This window comes from Grampus griseus, assembly GCF_964374135.1.
Source record: "Grampus griseus genome assembly, chromosome: 17".
In the NCBI taxonomy this organism is placed as follows: domain Eukaryota; kingdom Metazoa; phylum Chordata; class Mammalia; order Artiodactyla; family Delphinidae; genus Grampus; species Grampus griseus.
Genome location: NC_139011.1, coordinates 75,693,316 through 75,714,338, shown reverse-complemented (window position 1 = coordinate 75,714,338; position 21,023 = coordinate 75,693,316). Strand labels below are relative to the sequence as shown.

The following is a 21,023-nucleotide window of genomic DNA, read 5'->3' as shown; positions in this document are numbered from 1 at the left end:
CTTGTTCCAGGCCACAGAGCTAGAGGATACAGAAGCAAGATTCAAACGTAGACCCACTTGGGTCCAAAATCTGCTCTGCACTCAGTGTTCCTGTCCCTGTAGGGGTCTCAGGCCAAGTGCCCTCTTAGATAAGCCTGCTTTTTGAGAATCTCTGTGGTCCTTACATCACTGTACTGCCTAGTTCCCTGCCAGGCTCTGTCGTGAGTATCCCCAGTCTACACTCTGGTTCCAGCTAGAGAAGTGCACCCAAGAACTGTTCCAAATTACCCAGCTAGAAGGGAACATTTGATACTTTTCAGAATAACTTTTTTTCTTGAAATTCTTATTTAAAAGAGACTTTCCCATCTGGGATGACTATAGAAGTATTGTTGCTTGCCTTGCAAGAGGGAGAAATGGATTTTGGAATGACACATCACTTTTCTTAGGTGTCAGGGGAAATAGGTCACTTTAGAGTGTTTATCATAATATTTGAAAAAAGCTGGCATTGAAAAATGAGAAGTTGAATATTGAGTAGTTCTCCAAAGACTAGAAATGGACTGCTGAAATATTTTCTGAGATAGACCATAGCTTTTTTATATAGTTTCTTTTCCCCAGTGTCTCCCTAAGATAAGTTTTATTTTAATGGTCAATTGTAGCTTGGTAAAGGGAGCAATTTAGTCTTTATGGTATATATATTGGCTTCATTTATTGCAATGTCTTTCTAGATATAAACACAGGAAAGCTCTAACCTCCTTGAGTTGTTGAAACAGCGATTGGAGTGATCTAGAGGTCCTTAGTAAGTAAAATAGATGAACATGAATGCTTAAAAGCCTCCATCTACTTTTAAGGCTGTTAAACAAAAGAGAAAAGTCCAATCCCCTCTCTGTAGAAATCAATAAAGAACAAGCAATGTCGCAGAAGCGTCGGATCCCCTCTAAGCTAACGGAGGAGAAACTACACAAATCCAGACGTTCGACTGGAGACGTCGGCATCGCATCCGAAGTGGTTTCTGGCAACATCTCCCAGTTCGGAGCCCATGGCTTCCTTTTGCACACATACCAGGTCCTGACTGCAGAATTTCATAAGTCGGTTACTAAGCTGCAGTGCCGGCTAAATGTTTTCTGAAGAATTTGGGGTGACGTGATCGCAAACACGGACTGACATGTTACACGCCAGTATAACTGCCGTTAGCATGTTTACTACAGGGACCATCCAGCCCTTGGTAACAGGAGAGGCTGCCTCTGACCTCCAGGTACCAGCCCCCCTTCCTCAGCCCTGGTCATCACCCCTCAGCCCCGTAAATGGTTCCTGGCAGTGATTCCCTCCATCAGGCTGTAAACTCATGGGCAGTTTCAGAGTCTGTGCGCTGCTTAAAGAACTCTGCACGTTCTCTATACGGAAACAGGCTGCGTAAGAAGTATGAGAATTTCAAGGCCATAAAGGGTATAAGAGATCATCCGTGTTGCAGATCCGGGACGACTAGAACAGAGCGGAAGGAAAGGTCCACCACGTTCCAAGCACAGTTGGGTCCTGCTGTCTCTTCATCCACCCCACCTCGCTCATACCTTCCTCTTCTTTACTCTCTGTTTCTTGGGAGATTTAATCCACTTCACGTTCTTAATATATTCCATTTGACTCTTTGTTCAGTGATCAATACCTTACATACAGTTTATCTTCAAACTTTCCTCCTGTCTGCATCTTTTCTCTGTCCCCGTGTTCCTGTCTTCTTGCTTTGAACACAGTAAATTAAATACCAGGAGTGAGAAAAAGTTTCAAAGAATCACAGGACTTACTATTTGTCTGCCACCCCCTCATCCACTGCAGGAATCCCCTCTAAGGTTTCTTGGGCTGATGGTAAGGCTTTGTCTGCACAGGCCCATTCTGGGATGTAAAGCTCACTCTTTACAAAGGAGTTAATACCAGTTTGGGACAGTTTTAATTCTTTAAAAATTCTTCCTTAAATCGATCTACAAATTGCCTCTACAGTCTGTGACATTCTGATGGCGTTGTCTCTAGCTCATTACAAAGGACAGTGGCTAACATGTGTTACCCCCAACACACCAGGAAGGGCTCCTGCTGTCATCCTCGTGGTGCAGGTGAGGAACCCGAAGGTTGGAGAGACCCGAGGTCACATGGGCGTAAAGAGTGGAGCTGGGAGTGCGGAGCTCGTATTCTGACCCCAGACCCTGGAGGATGGGCCCCGCCAGCCCCTCCTCTGCCAGGACGCTGTCCTCCAGGGTCACACCTGCTCTCTGGGACCCTTTCTCCTTGCTGTTTTCTTACCCCGCTAGGTCCTCTGTCTTGTTTCCCAGATGCCTTTCCCCTGTCTCACCATCGGAATGGTTACGGGTTACCGTCCTCTCGTTTCCACTCCGGTGCTCTGCTGCCCTTCTTCCCTGGAATCTCCCCGCCCTGACACTGCATCGTGCAGGCTGCAGCCAGCACACTGTGAATGTTGTGACGGCCACACTGCTTCCGTCTCAGGCACGTCAGCCTCTCCTGGCCCATGGTAGGCACTGAGTGGTCTTTGTCGAAGGATTGCATTCCCTTCCTTGGCTATTATATACTCTACGACTTCTTAGTTGTTTTTCCCTGGGGTCTCTGATTCCCCGTGGTTAAACCTTAAATTTGCAAAAGCAGTACATTCTTCCTCTCTCTGCTCGGAGATGGAATTAGAATCCATCCAATGATTTGCTTTTGGCAGGAGGAGAAGCAAATGGGGACTTGCTGCTTCCCAGCACTGTTGAGTGTTGCTTCTGTGACAGCTCAGCAACTGTACTAGAAGGTAACTGCTGACTCACTGGGTCTGTATCCTGCAGCAGCATCACTGCCCTTCTTCTCGTCCGTCGGCCCCGGCAGGTGCTCTGTGCCCCGGGGAGCTCAGGCTCCGGGGAGGGTCCGTACAGGTACTGCCCTCACCCCCAGGAGTGCTAGCCCCTGCCACTGCTGTAGCGCTGTCATCATCTCCAGAGGTCTCCTCCGATGTCCCGGGCCAGGTATGAAAAGTCCTGTAGAGCCTCCTGACACCTGTAAGCCAGAACTTACCCCTGTGCTAAGGTTTCTGCTTCTCATTTTTATTTCCCTGTTTTCAGTGCCTCCGTATGAAATCTCTCTCCTGCATCCTGTGCGATGGTTTTTCTCTTTCCACTGTACAGCTCTTGTCAACATACAAATGTGCTGTCATTCTACCGTCTTAAAGAAAACCCCCTGTGTTCATCCTGCTGACACCTCCAGCCCTCGCCTCCTCTCAAAGCTCCTGGGACACACCAGCAGCCCTTTTCCCCACTAGTGAAATCAGCAGTAGTTTCCACCTTGCTGAATCTTGGTTCTCCCCTTCTTTATAGCACCTGGACTTACCATGCTGCAAATTGCATTGAGTTATGCCATAGTTGTGAGCTCCATCTATGTTGTGTTCATTGTGTTCACTGCCTGGCATGAGTAGATGCTCGGGAAACATTATTTTCTGAAGGCACAGATACATGACTGGTGCTTTGTGCGTTCTAGATCTTCGGTCTGTATAAACATGCCCCCTTGGGGGTCTGTCCCTTGAGGGTGGGGGATCACAGGAAGTGGTCTTTGTTGTATTGGGTGGGTCTCCGTGGCCTGGAGGATTCAGGCCCAATCCCCCAGGCAAGTGCAGGGAAGTCTGATTTTTATCGAATCAAGTGATGGCTAGATTGTTATTTTTCTGTTGTTCAGAAGATATTCTAATTTCCTTAGCAAGATATTAGAATAATTATTTCCTCCCACAAAGGGAGCAGTGAAATTTTGAGAGCTCCTTAGAGAATTTTACCAAAGGGCTTTTATTGTCACTGCCACAAATTGGATTTCGTGGGCCGATTCTTTATATTTTAGGAATGCCGTCTCCCCGCAGAGTTTCCAGAGCATCTTCCCGCCTCTTAACTCCCCCTCACTGCTTTCTCCTCTGGCACAGCAAGTACTGCGAACTCCAGCTTCTCTGGTAGTGGGCACACAGATTCTGCCACCACAGCAGGAAAGAGGCTTTGTTCTGGAAGCAGCCTAAGGCCTGGCAGCCTCCGGGTTAGGCGTGGGGAGGGGGGCGCCAGCTAACGTTCTTTCCTCCCTTCCTTCCAGGCTCCCATCCAGATCCAGCCCCTCTCACCCTGGGAGCCCGGGACGCTTCCAGGCCTGTTGACGGCTGTACCTGGGACATTTCCATGACTGTTGAGGGCTGTACCTGGGACGTGTCCATGACTTTTGAGGGCTGTACCTGGGACGTTTCCATAACTTTTGAGGGCTGTACCTGGGACGCTTCCAGGCCTGTTGAGGGCTGTACCTGGGACGTTTCCACGCCTGTTGAGGGCTGTACCTGGAACGTTTCCAGGCCTGTTGGGGGCTGTACCTGGGACGTTTCCAGGCTTGTTGGGGGCTGTTCCTGGGCACAGGTTTAGAAAACAGACGGACCTGGGGTTGCTCCTTCAACTGACCAGCTTCAGGCAACTCACTTAAACCTTCCGAGCCTCAGTTTCACCATCTGCTAAGTGGGACAGGTGATACTTGTTGATTCTAAGTTGTCCATCCCATCTGGCCGGAGGTGTTGCAGAAGGAAGAGTCCCCATAAATGGTTGCCGTTGCGTTTCTCTCCTGAGCCGTTAAGTGATGCGCCCAGAATCAAAAGCTTCAGATACCAGGAAGCTGTAAACATCAACAACTACCTTTCGCCCCAAGCAAAATAATCCTCTTTCTTGTTAAAAAATAATAGAAAATTTCATTTCTCACTAAACAAATTTAAACAATGATAGAGACTGAGGAAAAAAAAACTATTTCTAAAAGCCAACTCCCTTTTTTCACTTTGGATGAGTCATTTTTTTTTTTTTAGTAAACAGGAATGAGAAACAGTTAATCAAGATAGAGGCAGATAGTTTCATTCTAAAAGAAAAGCATGAAGGAATAGGGTAAAAAAGCGTATTGTGTTGGAAGGAATATGGAAGGCAGAGTTTTCAGATCTCAAGAAAGATTTGCTTTGTCCATCCAGCAGTGTCTGTAGCTTTTAAAGTATTTATCAAGATTACTTTTAATATAGGTTTTTTATTATCATCATCCTTAGACTCTTCAGTGAGCTGGCTTTGTTTGTTTATTTGTTTTGGCAGCGGGACTAGGAAGGTGGGGAAGTAAGCAAAGCCTTTGTGATAGTTTTAGCTTTTTATTCTTTTGCATTGGGGCAGACACACATCCTGTGCTGGATACATGTCAGACAAGGATCCCTACAAGAGATTCTGAGCTCTGCTGTCCCGCAGGGTCCGGTGCTACGCTGAGCTGACCAGGTGTCCGTGGCTGGGGAAGGGCAGTGCCAGGGAGGAGGGATGGGACACAGAACGAGAGGTCAGAAAAGATTTCGCAGTGTGTTTGGGGACACTTGGAAGGCTCTGGTCCAGGCCAGGCAAAGGAGGGCTGGGGGATGCCAGGGCGAGGAGCAGAATAAGAAGGTGCCGGCATCAGAGAGCGTGCCTGGGAGGAGGGGGCCCTGGGGGCAGGGGAGGATGGACAGGCAGGGGAGGGCCTGTGGCCGCAGAACATAGCAGTTTGGCCACCTGCCCGCTGCTTTCGCTTCAGCCAGCTTGGAGCAGAGCTGGAACGGGCCTGGGCAAGGTGCAGTGACCGTATCAGCCACTCCCGAGCTCCTTGTCGCTTGGACCCCAGAATGACATTTCCAGTGTAGACTGGTGAAGCCTTACCTCATGCCGTTCTAGGCTTGAAAATGGTTTATGTGAGACGTGTCAAGTGCTGAAGATTAAAATATGTGCTGCAACAATAGGTGTCTACAGACTTGCCTGTCTTACTCTGAATTGTCCCAGAATTCAGTGTGAATTCTTAAAAGTGAAAAAATACTGTTTGTCTTCTCTGAGTACACTTGAGGCAAGGAACTAGTTGTTTAAAAAACTGCTGAACTTCTCCAGCACTAAGATTGATTCCAGAGATGGAAAATAATTCTAGGTGTTGCTTGGCAAATAACATAAACAGTATTCATTCTTTTTTTTTTTAAAGCAGAACCTACTGGTTCTGCTTTAAAATTCTACCTTGTATTGATTTCCGTTTGGACTGGATTTGTGTTCTAAGCACAGTTCAGGGCTAATGTGTTCGTTAAGCTGTGAATAAACACTTTCTGTGCGTTTGTGGGCCGGTGCCCCACGCTCTCCAATCAAAAGGAGGCACTTGGAGTGTTGTTTCCAATTTATAAACAGCGCATCCTGAGGTTCGCTTCCTGGGTTTTTTATCTGAGGGCATCATTGAGCTTTTATCATCTAAAATAACGTGCTAGGTAGTCTACTGAGGGTTTTGCATTTTACATTTTAGTTCAGCTGGGTGCCCATTTTAGTGAGCGCCTACTGTGTACACGGCTGGGGGCTTTAGTAGAAACGGCAGTAAAAAGTGAGTTCTCCCTACTCTCCAAATGCTCCGTGTCGTAGACAGAATGAAACACAGTCTCTGTTGCTTGTTGTTCTTAATCTCTCAGATTTTCATCAGAGCTCAGCTAACTCTGATGGATCTGCAGTCACTGGTGTCAAGAAAGAAAATGAAATTAATGGAACTGAGTTGATAAACATTTCACCTTCTCTGCTTGTGCATGTAAGCTGTAAGCAAGTAACGTGATTATCTGATGTAAGAAAAAGTTTCAGCGATTTCTTGTCCTCCTCTTCCTGCTAGGGGAAGCCGGTACTCAGCAGTGAATGGCCGAGAGAGTAGATCTTCGCGCTTCGGGACTAAACTATAATTAGTGTATCTTCCTAATGGAAATGCACTTGCATTACTTAAATGTAAACCATTTAGAACTACATCACACCCATCTTTCTAAGAGCTGGAATGAGGGTGTGACATGGAGAGGTGGACCAAGGGGTAGGTATGCAGGTGAGGTTGTGGAGCCCTCAGCCACCCGGTAGCCGAGTATCTTAGACAACTTTGTGGGTGTCTTTGGACATGACTTTCCTCATCTGTAAAGTGGGGATAATAACACTTGCTTTAGAGATGTTGGTGGATTGAATCTTAAACCTTTAAGCTGCGTTAGTACAGTTCTCTGTGCCTTTATTACGTCATACGTGCTTAACGGAAATGGTCACTATGAACAGGTTAATTTTTAAACATAATTTAAATAGCAGTTTTCCTAATACACTCCCAGTGAACTGGGTCCACTCCCCCCAAAATGCTGCTTTATTTTTCCTTCTTTCAAGTTGATATGTGTCACCTTTTTTTTTTTTTTTTTTTTTTTTGCGGTACGCGGGCCTCTCACTGCTGTGGCCTCTCCCGTTGCGGAGCACAGGCTCCGGACGCGCAGGCTCAGCGGCCATGGCTCACGGGCCCAGCCGCTCCACGGCATGTGGGATCCTCCCGGACCGGGGCACGAACCCGCGTCCCCTGCATTGGCAGGCGGACTCTCAACCACTGCGCCACCAGGGAAGCCCGTGTCACCGTTTTAACACATATTTTTTTCAAAGTATTTACACACATATGTATTTACACATGTATTCACACACATATTTAATACATACTTATTTCACTAGAAATTGAAAATATTTTCACAAATAAAGGTTCTGTCTATATTGCCACCCTGCTACGGCTGCCGTAGAGTATGTACAAGTTTACACAGCCAAAGAAAAATGCAAATTGCGGGTGCCTACAACCCACGTCAGTGGGACAACCAGATGCCGGGTCCCCAGATCCACGTAGACACGCAGGTACTCACCCTCTTGCTGGTACAGGGGGATCAGACGCCTCGTGAGGGAGTAACTGTGAGGATGGATGAGGTGGGGCACGTGAGCCCTGCACGGTGTCTCCATGAGCTGCTACTAACGTTCACAGTCCTCGAGTTTGCTGAGATGTCATTGCTGCTGCCAGAAAGTGCGCTCCTGGTCAGCCTAACTGGGGAGCCAGCTGACTCTTAGCCTCACGTTAACTAGCAGTTCTCCTGAAGCCTGGGACCTGAAGGGGCTAGCCTGCGTGAACGGCCGGGGCTCTCACTAGAGTTTGGCCGTGCCTTGCACGTTCTCACACGCCGAACACAGAGCCGAGTGAAGCCCCCTCCAGGAGGGGACAGAGAGGCCGTCATGGGATCACTTTATGTTTGTCTGGACAAGGCAAGCAGTCCTCTTGGAATTCTGTCATTAGGAATTCTAGTCACCCTGCTTTTAATTACTTGTCGTTATGTCCATCAAGCAAGCCTCGTATTTCCAGACGATTTGTGGTGCCAGCTTCTGAGATCTCGGGTGCAGGGCAGGGCTCCCCGACATCGACACAAGCTGGTGGACCTGTTATAGCAAAACTTTCTCTGCCTTTGGCCACGGAAGACTGTTGAACCAGAAATGTGATTTTTTTTTTTTTTCTGATTCTCGATTTCATTTTACCTGTAATTGTCTTAAATAAGAGTAGGGCATTTCAAAAGAAACCCATGACATTTCTTTTTAGAATGGACTTACTTACAAATGAAAGTGAAGCCTGTGAACGCGTTTTCTAAATGACCTTGGAGAATGACGTCCAAGTTAAGACTCCATCCCAGACTGAGATGTGACCGGCTGTTTTTCTCCTATCAACCTTAGGTTTGATTTCATTTTTAATAATGGCTTTATTATTTTCTCTAGGCTGTTTCACTCGCACAGCTGTTTGCTTTGAAATTTGAAACCACATATTTTTGTTGTAGCTCAAATAAAAATGGGGTCACACGAGTGACCTTGTAGATAGAAACTGCGTGGTCGACCCACTTTGACAAAAATAGCTCACACGCTCTCGCCTGAGACCAGCGGAATCATTTTAAGACAAAAGATCATTCAGTGACCGTAAAGCTGGAAACCTGATGGGGGGGACGAAATGTAACAACAGCTCACGTCGCCTGAACAGACGCGAGGCTACAAACTCGTCCTTCAACGCGCTCCCTCGCGGAATTCTCACGACAGCCCCAGCGCACGTAGGCGTCATTACGGTCAGCGTACGGTCAGGAGGAAAGTGAGGCACACCGACCTCGGGGAACGTGCCCAGGGTCGCAGAACTGTGAGTGGCCGGGCTCCGGAGTAAACGCAGTTGACCTTGAACCCTGGACCTGGCTCTGGACTGAGGGGCTCCGCGTCAGCAGGCGGACAGACAGAAACCCCAAAGGATGCCACCTGGACCGGTTCTACTGTCTGGCCTGGATTCATTAGGGGATGAAAAGGACGCGAGTGTCCTCTTTTCTCAGGCCCTAAGAATGCACCCTGAATTCTCCTCTCAACACGACCCGTAGCCTCTTCGGTTCATCTTAAATAATTCAAAGTCCTCAGGTCAGTTTCAGGCATGAGCGACTGAAAACCTCCAGCCTCTCACCCTGTTTCAGCTGGGCCCCCCCCACTCCCAGGTCAGGCCTGTGTTGGCTTCGAAACCTCGGTGGAGGAGGGGGCTGAATAAACCTTGTGGGTTTCCCAGCTCCTTTCCGGCTCCGTATTAGGCATCACTTCTAACCTGGGGGCAGGTCCATGGGGGTCTGTGGACGTGCGGGGGGACGATGACGGGTCCTCTTCTCGGCTCTGACACCCGTCATCCCCTGGGCATGGGGGAGTCCAGAGCTCGTTCTCTTTGGGAGCTTTTGGGCTCCCTGGGGGCAGCCGCACATCTCCCACCGCTGGCGGTGCTCACGGCCTTCCCCTCAGTGCAGGGCTCTTGGCTTTCTCAGGGCGGGCGACTCTTTGGGCGCAGTTCCTTTTAAGATGACCCTAGACCACCTTTCCCCAAGTTCACGTGTGGCCTAGGAAACCCTTGTACTCGTGGAAACGCAGCTTCCTCTGGCCCGTGTCCTGGGTGGAGCGTCCAGCACAGACTCTTTCTTTAGACCTCTCAGACTCCAGCTACAGCCAGTCTCCATCAGCTCCGGGAGACCTGGGTCGGGCTCTCTGGAGGTGGGCAGGGCTCCTGAAGCCAACCTCAGTCCGTCTGGGGTGAGGGTAGGCGCACGCCAAGGTCCAGACCACAGCTCTGAGCCAAGAGTGGAGTCAGCCCCGATACCGGCTCCTTGGGTGACATTGTCTCCCACTCCTCCTTTGCTCCCTGACATCACGGGGAAGCGCTGTGGGTAACAAGCTGTACCCCCTCCGTTCTTCCCTGCAGATTTGCTCAGGTCACAGTGCCACCTGGAGGCTGCTGCCGTCATACAGTACACGACCGTCAGTAATTTCCACGCGTTTATCAAAACGCCTGTGCAAGTGTGTGCTGCTCACCTGTGTGTCCGGCACACCCTAGGAGAGCCCTGGGAGGGCATTGCTCCTTGGTCCATATCCGTGAAGGCCTAGAAGGTAAAGCTGGCCTCTTGGCATCTCTTCGCTACTCCAACGTGCATTTCTCTCCTCCGGCTGCACAGAATGGATGTGTCAGAAGGAACGAGGCTTAAAGGACCTGCTGAAAAGTGGACAGATGGTTTACCCAACAGGTGGAAAATGAAAACAAAATCATGAAAACCCAGGGCAAAGATTTTTTTATTACGTAACATTTGACGACCTACTCTAGCCAACTGAAAAAGTAAGCTAAAAAATGACTAGGATACCAGAATCAAAAGTTTTTAAATGTTGTTAGGACAAGTCCATGGTTTCCAAGAATATACAGAGTGAGAGTGTTGTTGGCAAGAAGATTATTTCATTTACAGCTTGGAGCTGATCGCTGATGGCAACACTGAGGTCAGAAAAGAGAAGATCCAGCCATCAGGATTATAGATGTTGAGGGATTTCACCAGGCAATAAGCAAGGAGGCACGTCATTTAGTAAATGAAAAAAACAACAGGTCCTGAAGGGGCGGTGGTTTTGACTTAACGCTTCCAGATGTTTGGGCCTCTCATTTCTTAGTTTCCGTTCAATTTATCATGTGCAAATTTAGTCTTTTTTGGATACATGCTTTTGTTACGCCCGTTTACCTTCTCATTTTGTTCTCCTTTTGCACTCTTTACAAGTTATTTTCACAGCATAAAAGGAGTTAATAAAGTGAATGGTGTTAGGAAGGGAAGGAAAAGGGAAAATGGTGAAAAACATGGCATATTAATTAAAATGGATAAGTTAATGTCTTCCAAACGCAGTGCCATTACTTCCTTTAACCTACAGAACTAAGCATTTAATTTAGGAATACATCTTGCTTCTAAATATAATTTTCACGATGGCCACAACATTGTTAACTATTTGCGATGCGTATTAAGGAGATGACAAGTTTCCTCTGAAATCCTGCTGGTTACAATCGTCTCGGGCAGAGGGAGGACAGATGTGTGAACGTGCACAGCTGGTTCGGAGGGGCTGCCGTCGTTCTGTTTGGCTCAGGCCTGGGGTGCAGAGGAGGAAGCTAGGGAAGATTAGACTAGAGTGTGTGCTTCTTGCCCACACACCACGTGTCAGCAGTCAAGCAGGAAGCCCGGAATCAACCTCAACGGCTCCCTCACCCTCCACAACCAGACCGACACCAAGTTCGGCCCAGTGCAGGTCTTAAGCATCTCTTGAAATTGTCCACACTTCTCTCCATCCCCGAAGACCCCCTCCTTATTAGGGTGACGTGAGTGAGAAGTGCCTCTGTGCCCTTATTTAACCTTCTCAAGTGCCCTGAATAGGTAGGTGGCATCATTATCCCCATTTTAGAGATGGGAAACCTGAGGCCCAGGATGGAGAAGTGACCTGCCCAGGGCTACTCAGCCCTTACGGGGCAGAGCCAGGATTCGGACCCACGGGCCGTGCCCAGGGGGCCTCCGCTCAGAGCCCACTGCCCCTCCCTCCCCTGGGCAGCTCTGCCCAGCCTCTCTGCAGCTGCTTCTGCTGCCGCTCTCGTCCTGGTCCCTCCCACAGCCAGGGGAGCTCTTAGAACTCCAGACCTGACCCTGTCACTGATGCATGATCGCCCTCTAGGGCTCCCCCATTGCTCCGCATGAAATCCAAAGTCCACCTGCCCCATCGTCACCCCAGTAGGTCCGTCCCCGTCCCCCCGCCACCAGCACTTTGCACCGGCTGTTGGGTGTGTTTCAGGTTTCTTGAATGAACCACGAACTCAGTGGAGAGCTTCCCTGAGGATGGAAGCCCCGTGTCCGTGCCTTTGCTCCGGTTCTTGCCTCCCGCTCTGCCGTCTGACTCCCGAGAAGTGGTTGGTGGGGAAGTGCGTTGTGACAGTCCTGCCACACTGATCAACATTATTTAATTAATATTCACTGTATGTATTTTGAATGTTTTTTTCTAAATTGCCATAACTTTCCTGTTTCTTTACATCTTACACGTAATTGCTCAGTCACTAGGTACTAATCGATTGATTCAACCCAGCCCACAACTCAGGAAGCTGAATTAGATTCCGCACTCTTCGATTTTGAGTGCTTTTCTCTTACATTTGTAAAGAATTCAAAAGTTAGCGGTGTCACCTGAGACTGCATTCTTACTTCAATTATAAGGAGGTTTCTCTGCTCTTAAATGGGATAAACCAAGAATACAGTTATGAAGGTGGACCCAGTCAAGTTGGAATCTTACAGCTAAAGTCAGTAAGCACAGATGCTGTTCCCCCCAAAATTAGAGAGCAACATGCGACAAGTTTGCCCAGATTGTACATGTTTTGTGATCTGAAACTAGAAGAATCGGTTCTTCCAGAGTTCTTATTAACCTCAAAGGTAAATTGCTTCTTTTGCTCTTTGTCTCCAAGAGTGTTTGAGTGGGGCTTCCCTGGTGGTGCAGTGGTTAAGAATCCACCTGCCAATGCAGGGGACACGGGTTCAAGCCCTGGTCTGGGAAGATCCCACATGCCGCGGAGCAACTAAGCCCGTGCGCCACAACTACTGAGCCTGCGCTCTAGAGCCCGCAAGCCACAACTACTGAGCCTGCGAGCCACAACTACTGAAGCCCACGAGCCATAGCTACTGAAGCCCACGCACCTAGAGCCTGTGCTCCGCAATAAGAGAAGCCACCACAATGAGAGCCGCAACGAAGAGTAGCCCCCGCTCGCCACAACTAGAGAAAAGCCCATGAGCAGCAACGAAGACCCAACACAGCCAAAAAAAAAATGTTTGAGCAGAAAGCATTTTCAAGCTCGCCGAATTCAACACATTCATTTTCATAGATGAGATCCAGACACCGAGATTTTAGGTGACTCAGAGTGGAATTAGTCAGACTCCCTCTTTAAAGCAGTATTTTCACCTTTTTTCTGCCATAACACATGAGAAATGACCAGTTTTCACATATTTGAGAAACTTCTACGGGTGAATCTGGGATTATGTTCATCCCCAGGGTGCTTTGCTGTAACTGCAGGACTCTCGTCCTGCCTGGAATGTAAAGATCAATTAGGCGTTAATTGTCTGTTTCTCTTTACCAGAAGCACATGGCCCACGGTGTTTTCTATGATTAAATCTTAAAATCAAGAGACACCACACAGAAATCTGGGTTTGCTGTGTCAACTGTGAAAGCCATTCCCCGCGGCAGCCCCGTAGCTGGAGGCCCCTTCACACAGGCCACAGTCACCGTGATCCGACTGACCTCAGAGGCACCGAGGCTCACGTTGCCTGGGTTACAGGAAATTGGCTTTAAGCCTTTTTCACATAAACTGTGTGTACGGCGGCTCACTTTCTATCCCTCACTGCCCCCAGGGTTGTAAATGCCCTGAGACCAGCGTGCTGGGTCTCCCCAGTGCCGCCCGTCAGCCCAGGTCCTGGTCTCTACCTAACTGCCCCCATGAGCAGCTGGCAGATTTGAAGTTAGACGGATCCAGGCCACTTTGGTTTGGGAAGTTTCAGTTCTCTGGGATTGCTGTTTCCATGTCCCCAAAGCCCCAGACTTTTACTCATGTAAGAGACAAGAAAGCCTGGCTCACGTTCTCCATGCCAGCATCTAGCAGCGACTCTGATGCTCGCTGGTACAGGGGTGAGATTCTTTCCATTTCCTCTTGCCACTCAAAGGCTGGACCAGCCTCCCGGGCGTCACCTGGGGTCTGGTGAGAAATGCAGAGTCTGGGGTGTCCAGCAGATCCCCGGATGCACAGGCACATTCAAGCTTGAAAGGCATCCCTAGAGCCAGCAGGAGTCACTGTGTCTTTGCCCCTGTGTCCTCTGCCCCTGGCTGGCTCTGTGCCCCATCAGCCCTCCCCATGCAGATAACATGACCCCTCTGGCCCTGGTCCTCCATCGGGAAGGAGCTGCTGGGGGAGCTCTGCCCACGATGACCCCCCGGGCTGCTGTTGAGTGCATGTTGCCCTGACTCAGAGGGCCGCTCTGTCGGTCCTGCCACATTTCTTTCTCCAATCCATTTTATGCTTTCATGAAATTTTTAAATGGATATTCAGTGGGGTAGAATGTAGGCAAAATGGTCTGTGAATGGAAGCTTCCCTCAGGCTTGTGTTCTCTCTCCTTAGTCCTCCATCAGGGATGAAGCAGGGCCGGATAACTACTTCTGTTGATGAAACCTCACGTGGCTGAGGTCGAAGTTTTCTGAAACAAGATGAAGAGGCATAGAGGCCCCTTCAGGCCTGCTCCCACCGATGCCCGGGCCTGTCCTGATGTCAGGGGCCTGGGCAAGGCTGCCATCAGCAGAGGACCGTGTGCCGGGTGCTCCCTGAATACAGGCCATGGTTATCACATGTGTGACGTCACGACGTAGCTCCAGGCTTCCAGGTGTCTTGAATGTACCTGGTCTGCATCGCACCGAAGTCCACACTCCAAAACCCTGGGTGGGTCTGTACAGCTCCACCCCAGCCAGCACTGTTTGAACATCAAAAAGCCAAAGAGCAGGGCTTCCCTGGTGGCGCAGTGGTTGAGAGTCCGCCTGCCGATGCAGGGGACACGGGTTCGTGCCCCGGTACGGGAGGATCCCACATGTCGCGGAGCGGCTGGGCCCGTGAGCCATGGCCGCTGAGCCTGCGCGTCCGGAGCCTGTGCTCCGCAACGGGAGAGGCCACAGTAGTGAGAGGCCCGCGTACCGCAAAAAAAAAAATAGAGCAGAAGCTAAGGATTATGTCACAATTAAGAGAAGGAGCATCCTTTGCCACCTTCATTATTTTTGAAGTAGTGCGTTGGCTAAAACAGGTAGAAAACATCAACTGTACCGTATTATTATCCTGTAGCACCCAACCAGTTCCTACAGCTTTTTCCGTGGCTTTCAAGCCTTCTAATAAGACGCTTTCCTCCTCACCTCCGGGAGTTTAAATTAGAACGTTTCAGCTGTGACCACGGTCATTTCTAAACATCATCAGTGTGTTGACAGTTATTAGGGAAATTGGGAATAACAAAGGAAGGACAGACGGAAGACGGGTAGAATCAGAAAGGAAATGGAGTGTAAATTAGTTACAAATGATTACTGTTTTTCTGGGCTTCCCTGGTGGCGCAGTGGTTGAGAGTCTGCCTGCCGATGCAGGGACGTGGGTTCGTGCCCTGGTCCGGGAGGATCCCACATGCCGCGGAGCAGCTGGGCCCGTGAGCCATGGCAACTGAGCCTGCGCGTCCGGAGCCTGTGCTCCGCAACGGGAGAGGCCACAGCAGTGAGAGGCCCGCGTACCGCAAAAAAAAAAAAAAAGTTACAAATGATTACTGTTTTTCTAACATAAACTCTCACGCTGGTTCTGTGTCTAGTAACTGCTTCCTCAGGTGTATGGCGTGCACAGTGGGGGTGCTTGGAGGGGCCGTCCTCTGGCTCTGGCCTCTGTTCACCCATTCTCAGGCCTTCTTTTCCGTGAAGACAGAAAGCAGGGCGGAAGGAAGACGAGCTTCCCGGGAAATGCTTCCTAGAAAGTAGCCTGGGAGTCCTCGGTCCTGAGCGTGCAGAGAGATGACTTTCATTTCGTTCTGAGCGGCACCAAAGTCCCCCTGGACAGACAGCTCGGCACACTGGAAAGTCGGTCAGTAGCGGTGGCCGTTTGGGGCTTCCGGTCCGAATATGATGGAATTCGAAAAGAACAGGGTCGCGCGGGCCAGCGTGAGCTTTACCGCCAGTGACCGTCACGTGATAACTACACCTCATCATGTGAAGAGCCTTCTCCTAAGAACAGTGAATGCCGGGAGCATCGAAGAGTTCACAGGCCAGTATTCCCATGGGCCTTTTGTGAAACTGGAAATAACTCACTGGTCCTTAGCCCCTCAGGGCCACGTGCTTTTAGAGGGAGAAGGACTAGTGGGAATCTCTTCCAAGCACTCCTGTCACAGATGAGGACCGAAGGCCCCAGGGGAAAGGGCAGAGGCTCTACCTCCTGCCACCCGCTGGGCGATCTTCCCACTTGCTGGAGGTTTGCCCTGGTCCTTAGGCGCAACGGTCACAGGCACAGATTTCCGTGGTGTCCTTCACTCTGCCCCTGTACCTTCTGGCACTGTCCCCTCCGTGGACACATTTTGGAAGCTGCAGAGGTAACCAGTGAAGATGTTATATGCGCTCGGGAGAAACAAGGCCTATCCAGGGGGCTCTCAGGTGCCCTGGGGGTGATCCAGCCCCCTCCTGGAGGACCAGGCTCGTCCTCCGGGTGAGATGTACCCAGGGTAGTGGACGAGCAGACCCGAGGATCTGCAGAGGAATCCTCACTCCTCCTCTGGTATTTCATTCAGAATATGTTCAAAGAAACAATCTTACTTCATCTTCATGAGAGGAGGTGATTTTTTTCAACTAAATGGAAGTATCATTAATAGAACCGCACAATTAAAAGAAATCATTACGGAGGAATTACCTTGGGGCTTCTTACATCTTGCATAGGAAAATATTTTTATTAGAACGAATCCTTTTGCAGATTACCAAAATGGTCTCTAACAAAACATGACGATGGGTGTAGTTAGAGATTAAGAGTTTTAAAAGATGTGAAGGAAAAATATGAGCCCCCCCCCGCCCCAAGTTTATTTTAAGACACTTCATTTTCTTCCCCTGAGAGCAGATCATTTCATAGTGATACCGCTTTATTTTGTAAATTAGTTATTTGACGAGTTAGTTGACTACATTATTCTCTTAACACTCCTAGTTACAACCAGAGATGCTGAAAAGTGCTTTGGAAGGCTGATGCGTGCATCCGTGCTCTCTGCCAGCAGTGATGGGCAGAGAGGTGGTTGGACTTCAGAGGGCTGCAGAGATAAATGTTTCACTGTGTTATGCTCTAAGTAGAAAGCGTCCCTCAAGATTTATATTGGGAGTATTGATGAGTGTTTCCTCATAGTGGGCTTGGGTGGGGGGTGAGGGAGTCAAGTTGTTCAGAAAGCCATAAAATAAGCCCCATGAATGCTTCCCTATTATACAAGTTTTCCATAAAGTAACATATTTAGGTGTGATTGACACCTTACGATTGTGTTCTTAGTTCTTTAGGGGATCTGGGAAAACACATACCACAAAGGAACTTGATTCTGCTCATTGTGTGAAAAATTTGTGGAGCATTTATAATCAGTATCTATTTATATGGTTGATCTAGAAGTATTTCTAGGCTTTTTGTTTGTTTTAGTTAAAAAATAAGCCTGTGTTTAATGGGTTGAACTTCATACACATTCCATGCGCAGGAGAATGGGTTTTCAAATATATTGGTTGGCAAAAATAAGATAAACATGTTGACTTTTAAAAAGATATTTTCGTGTCTACTGCCGTTTCTTGCCCATCTTTTCAGTTTTTGAAGAGTTGGGTGCTTGTTGAAGTGTTAGGAGAGATTGATAGAAGTCTGAAGGTTTGCTTCATTGCAAAAGAGGCATATTAGACGTCACCGATGCCGTAGCCTAAAGCAGGAAAGGGATTCTCAGGAACCCACTGGCATTTCATGAACTGGGAACGACCCGCATTTCTGCACTCGTCTAGTGTTTCCGGGGTTTGGGTATAAGTGATGCCAGCCGGGCGTGATCGGGAGGCGGGTCTCCCCGCTGGGAAGGCGGCGGGAGGAGGTGGCGCGTGGGAACCCTCTGCCGCTCTTTCTCCGAGCGCGGGGCGCGGGCCTCGTGCGGCCGCCGGGATCGCCTCCCTCCCGGGCGGGCGGCGGGGTGCCCTGGGGCGGGGGCGCGCGGCTCCGCCGTTGCTGCAGCCGTGATGTCACTCGCCCATCCTAACCCGCGGTTGGTTGTTGTGTGTTTCAGCTCTGCCTGCAGTCGAACACAAAGACCTGGAGGAGACTCCCACATCCTTCGGGGAGGAGAAAGGAGGCGGCGAAGCAGCTGAAAGGAACTTGGGGCTTGGGGCCTTTCCGCACCGGGCGGCCGGCGAGGCGGCGAGGAAACTAAAGCCACGGGGCGGTGAACGAGCCGGGAGATGAGGCGCTGCCGCCGCTGCTGCTGCTGCTGCTGCTGCCGCCGCCGCCGCTGACACTCGGTTCCGGACCGTCCGCTGCCCTTTGTGCCGCCCGCACATGTGTCTGCCCGGCGCATCCGGAGGCGCGCAGACGAGCATCCACCACGGCCGCCGGGGAGAGAGCGCCCGCCATGCCCACGGAGAGCCTACAGACAGGTAGCATGGTGAAGCCGGTCAGCCCCGCCGGCACCTTCACGTCGGCCGTGCCCCTGCGCATCCTCAACAAGGGGCCCGACTACTTTCGCCGGCAGGCGGAGCCCAACCCCAAGCGACTCAGCGCCGTGGAGCGGCTGGAGGCCGACAAGGCCAAGTACGTCAAGAGCCAGGAGGTCATCAACGCCAAGCAGGAGCCCGTGAAGCCGGCCGTGCTGGCCAAGCCCCCCGTGTGCCCGGGCGCCAAGCGCGCGCTCGGCAGCCCCACGCTCAAGGGCTTCGGCGGCGGCGCCAAGAGCGAGGGCGGCGCGCCGCGCGAGACCCTGAAGCTCGAGATCCTCAAGAACATCCTCAACAGCTCGGAGGGCTCGAGCGCGGGCTCGGGCCACAAGCACGGCGCGCGGAACTGGCCGGCGCCGCGCGCCGACGCGGCCGAGCTGCACCGGCACTCGTTCGCCGAGTCGCTGCGCGTGCGCCCCACGCCCGGCCGCGGCAGCCCGCAGGAGGGCGGCTCGCACGTGGGCCGGCGGCCGCTCGAGCCCGCCCCCGACTCCTTCCTGCACGTGTCGCACAGCTCCTCGGACATCCGCAAGGTGACGGGCGCAAAGCCCCTGAAGGCCATCCCCTGCAGCAGCTCCGCCCCGCCGCTGCCCCCCAAGCCCAAGGTCGCCGCCCCGGCCGCGGTCAGGTCCCCCGAGGCCGAGGCGGCCGAGCCGGCCTGCGGGGTGGGCCGGAGACCCTCGCTCCAGCGGTCCAAGTCGGACCTGAGCGACAGGTACTTCCGGGTGGACGCCGACGTGGAGCGCTTCTTCAACTACTGCGGACTGGACCCCGAGGAGCTGGAAACCCTGGGCATGGAGAACTTCGCCCGCGCCAACTCCGACATCATCTCCCTCAACTTCCGCAGCGCCAGCATGATCAGCTCGGACTGTGAACAGTCTCAGGACAGTAACAGTGACCTTAGAAACGATGACAGTGCCAATGACCGGGTGCCCTATGGCATCTCCGCGATCGAGAGAAACGCTCGCATCATCAAGTGGTTGTATAGCATCAAACAAGCCAGAGAGTCGCAGAAGGTGTCCCACGTGTAAGAGGAAGAGCGCGCTGCGGAGGGAGGGGGTGGTCTCTGTCCGTGCCTCGGCAGTTATGGAGGTTGTGAGGTCTCCTTGCAGTGTTGTGAGCTTCTCCACTCTCTTTGTGTTGCTTGTTGTGCAATGTCTTTCAAGTTGCATGCCCGCCAACGTGGGGACTGACCTAGCGTCCTCGGCCACCATCGCTGCAGAACCTGGCCGATCGCTCGCCATCCGCCAAAAGTCCCAGGCCAGATTCACACTAGGGCTTCGATCTTCAGCAAAACTGTTTACAAGGAAAACGGTATACAACTTCTTCAATATTTATGTGGTTCCTGTGTTTTTATATCCCGCGCTATGGTGTCTTAATTAAAAGTTTTATCCACTGGCTTTTAAGTTGGGAGTAGCATCTTTTTGAAATAAAAAAAAAAAAAGCCAATCTGCCTACACTGGAGACCGAAACAGTGGGGAAATAAATGGGGTCTGCTTACCAAACAGATAGTGACTGACCCGAGAGAGAACCGGGCTGGGCTTTCTGAGGAAGAAAGTGGGGACCCTGGTGTTAATCATGTAGGTATTGACATCCGCTCGTCACGTACTCAAGTAAGGGTTGGGGCGGCGGTGCTATGTACGTTTTGTGTCCGATTCGGTGTGTAAATGTTGGTGGTTCTGTGTAATGCTGACCCCAAGGAAAGACAATCAATGAAGGTGATTAAATCCGGAGGTTGGGTGTTGGCGGGGTTTGTTGATATTGTTCTGATTTAGGTTGATTCAGAAATTTCCACTGTTAATCTTTTGACAGAATGGCCACCCTAGAGCTGATACTGAATGTCTTTTTTTTTTTTTTTTAAGTTTGTTTTTTGGTCAAGAACTAATCCCATGCGGATTCTCTTCCCTCCCTTTGTTGTTGTTGTTGATAAAGGGAGAGGGGAGTGGGGCTTGGGCAGGTGGGCGCTATCTGAAGACATGAACACAAACGGAAATACCAGCCATATCGGTATAGAGCCTCCCATTCACAAGTCAATACCTTTGGTAGCTGAACCAGATCTAAGCAGCACGACCGTGCCCTCGCGCATATGTTAATCCGTCAGGTTGTGGACCTTTGTTACGCTCTAGGTAACCAGAAACACAACTCTAGGTAGCTTTAAGAGCCTGTGGTCCCTAGAGCTGCATATCAGCTTGTTCCTTTTCCCCCATAACCTGTCCTCCAGGTGGTCTAGTTAGGAGTCCATCAGCTGCTGTAGCAGAGAGGTCCACCTACAGTGCCCAGCTTCCTTGCTCTTGTAGACACGCTCTGGAGCTCCCAGCAGCACCGCCTTAGGCTTCATCAGCTAATAGGACACTTTGTACGGTGTAAATGCTGTAAGACTTTGTACATACTTCAATTGTTATGAAATCTTTAAGAAGAAAAAAAGGAAAAGTTACTCTAATAAATAGCTCTGGTGCAGGCACTCATGGTGGTGGTTTCTTTGTCCCTTCCTTTGCTCCCTCCATGGAATTTTCACCTTGGACCGTGAGCCAGAAGCAGATTTTTGATGGTCTTGAAGGAGCAGCATTTCATTGTTATTTTCGCCATGACACAGTTATTCTGAACAGCCGTGTTCTGCATTGTGTGCGTTTT

General features: G+C 50.4%; 1 protein-coding gene across 2 annotated transcripts in view; it reads left to right on the top strand.

Annotated features, from left to right (window-relative positions):
* The window catches only part of FAM110B (family with sequence similarity 110 member B), a 77,194-nt gene extending 56,384 nt beyond the window's left edge, over positions 1-20,810 (top strand). For both annotated transcript variants that reach the window (XM_082675158.1, XM_082675157.1), the window contains exon 3: positions 17,969-20,810. In XM_082675158.1, coding sequence (XP_082531284.1) covers positions 18,311-19,423 — 1,113 coding nt within the window. In that variant the 5' untranslated portion in view covers positions 17,969-18,310 and the 3' untranslated portion in view covers positions 19,424-20,810. The remainder of the gene's footprint in view (positions 1-17,968) is intronic.
* Positions 20,811-21,023: the final 213 nt, after the last annotated feature.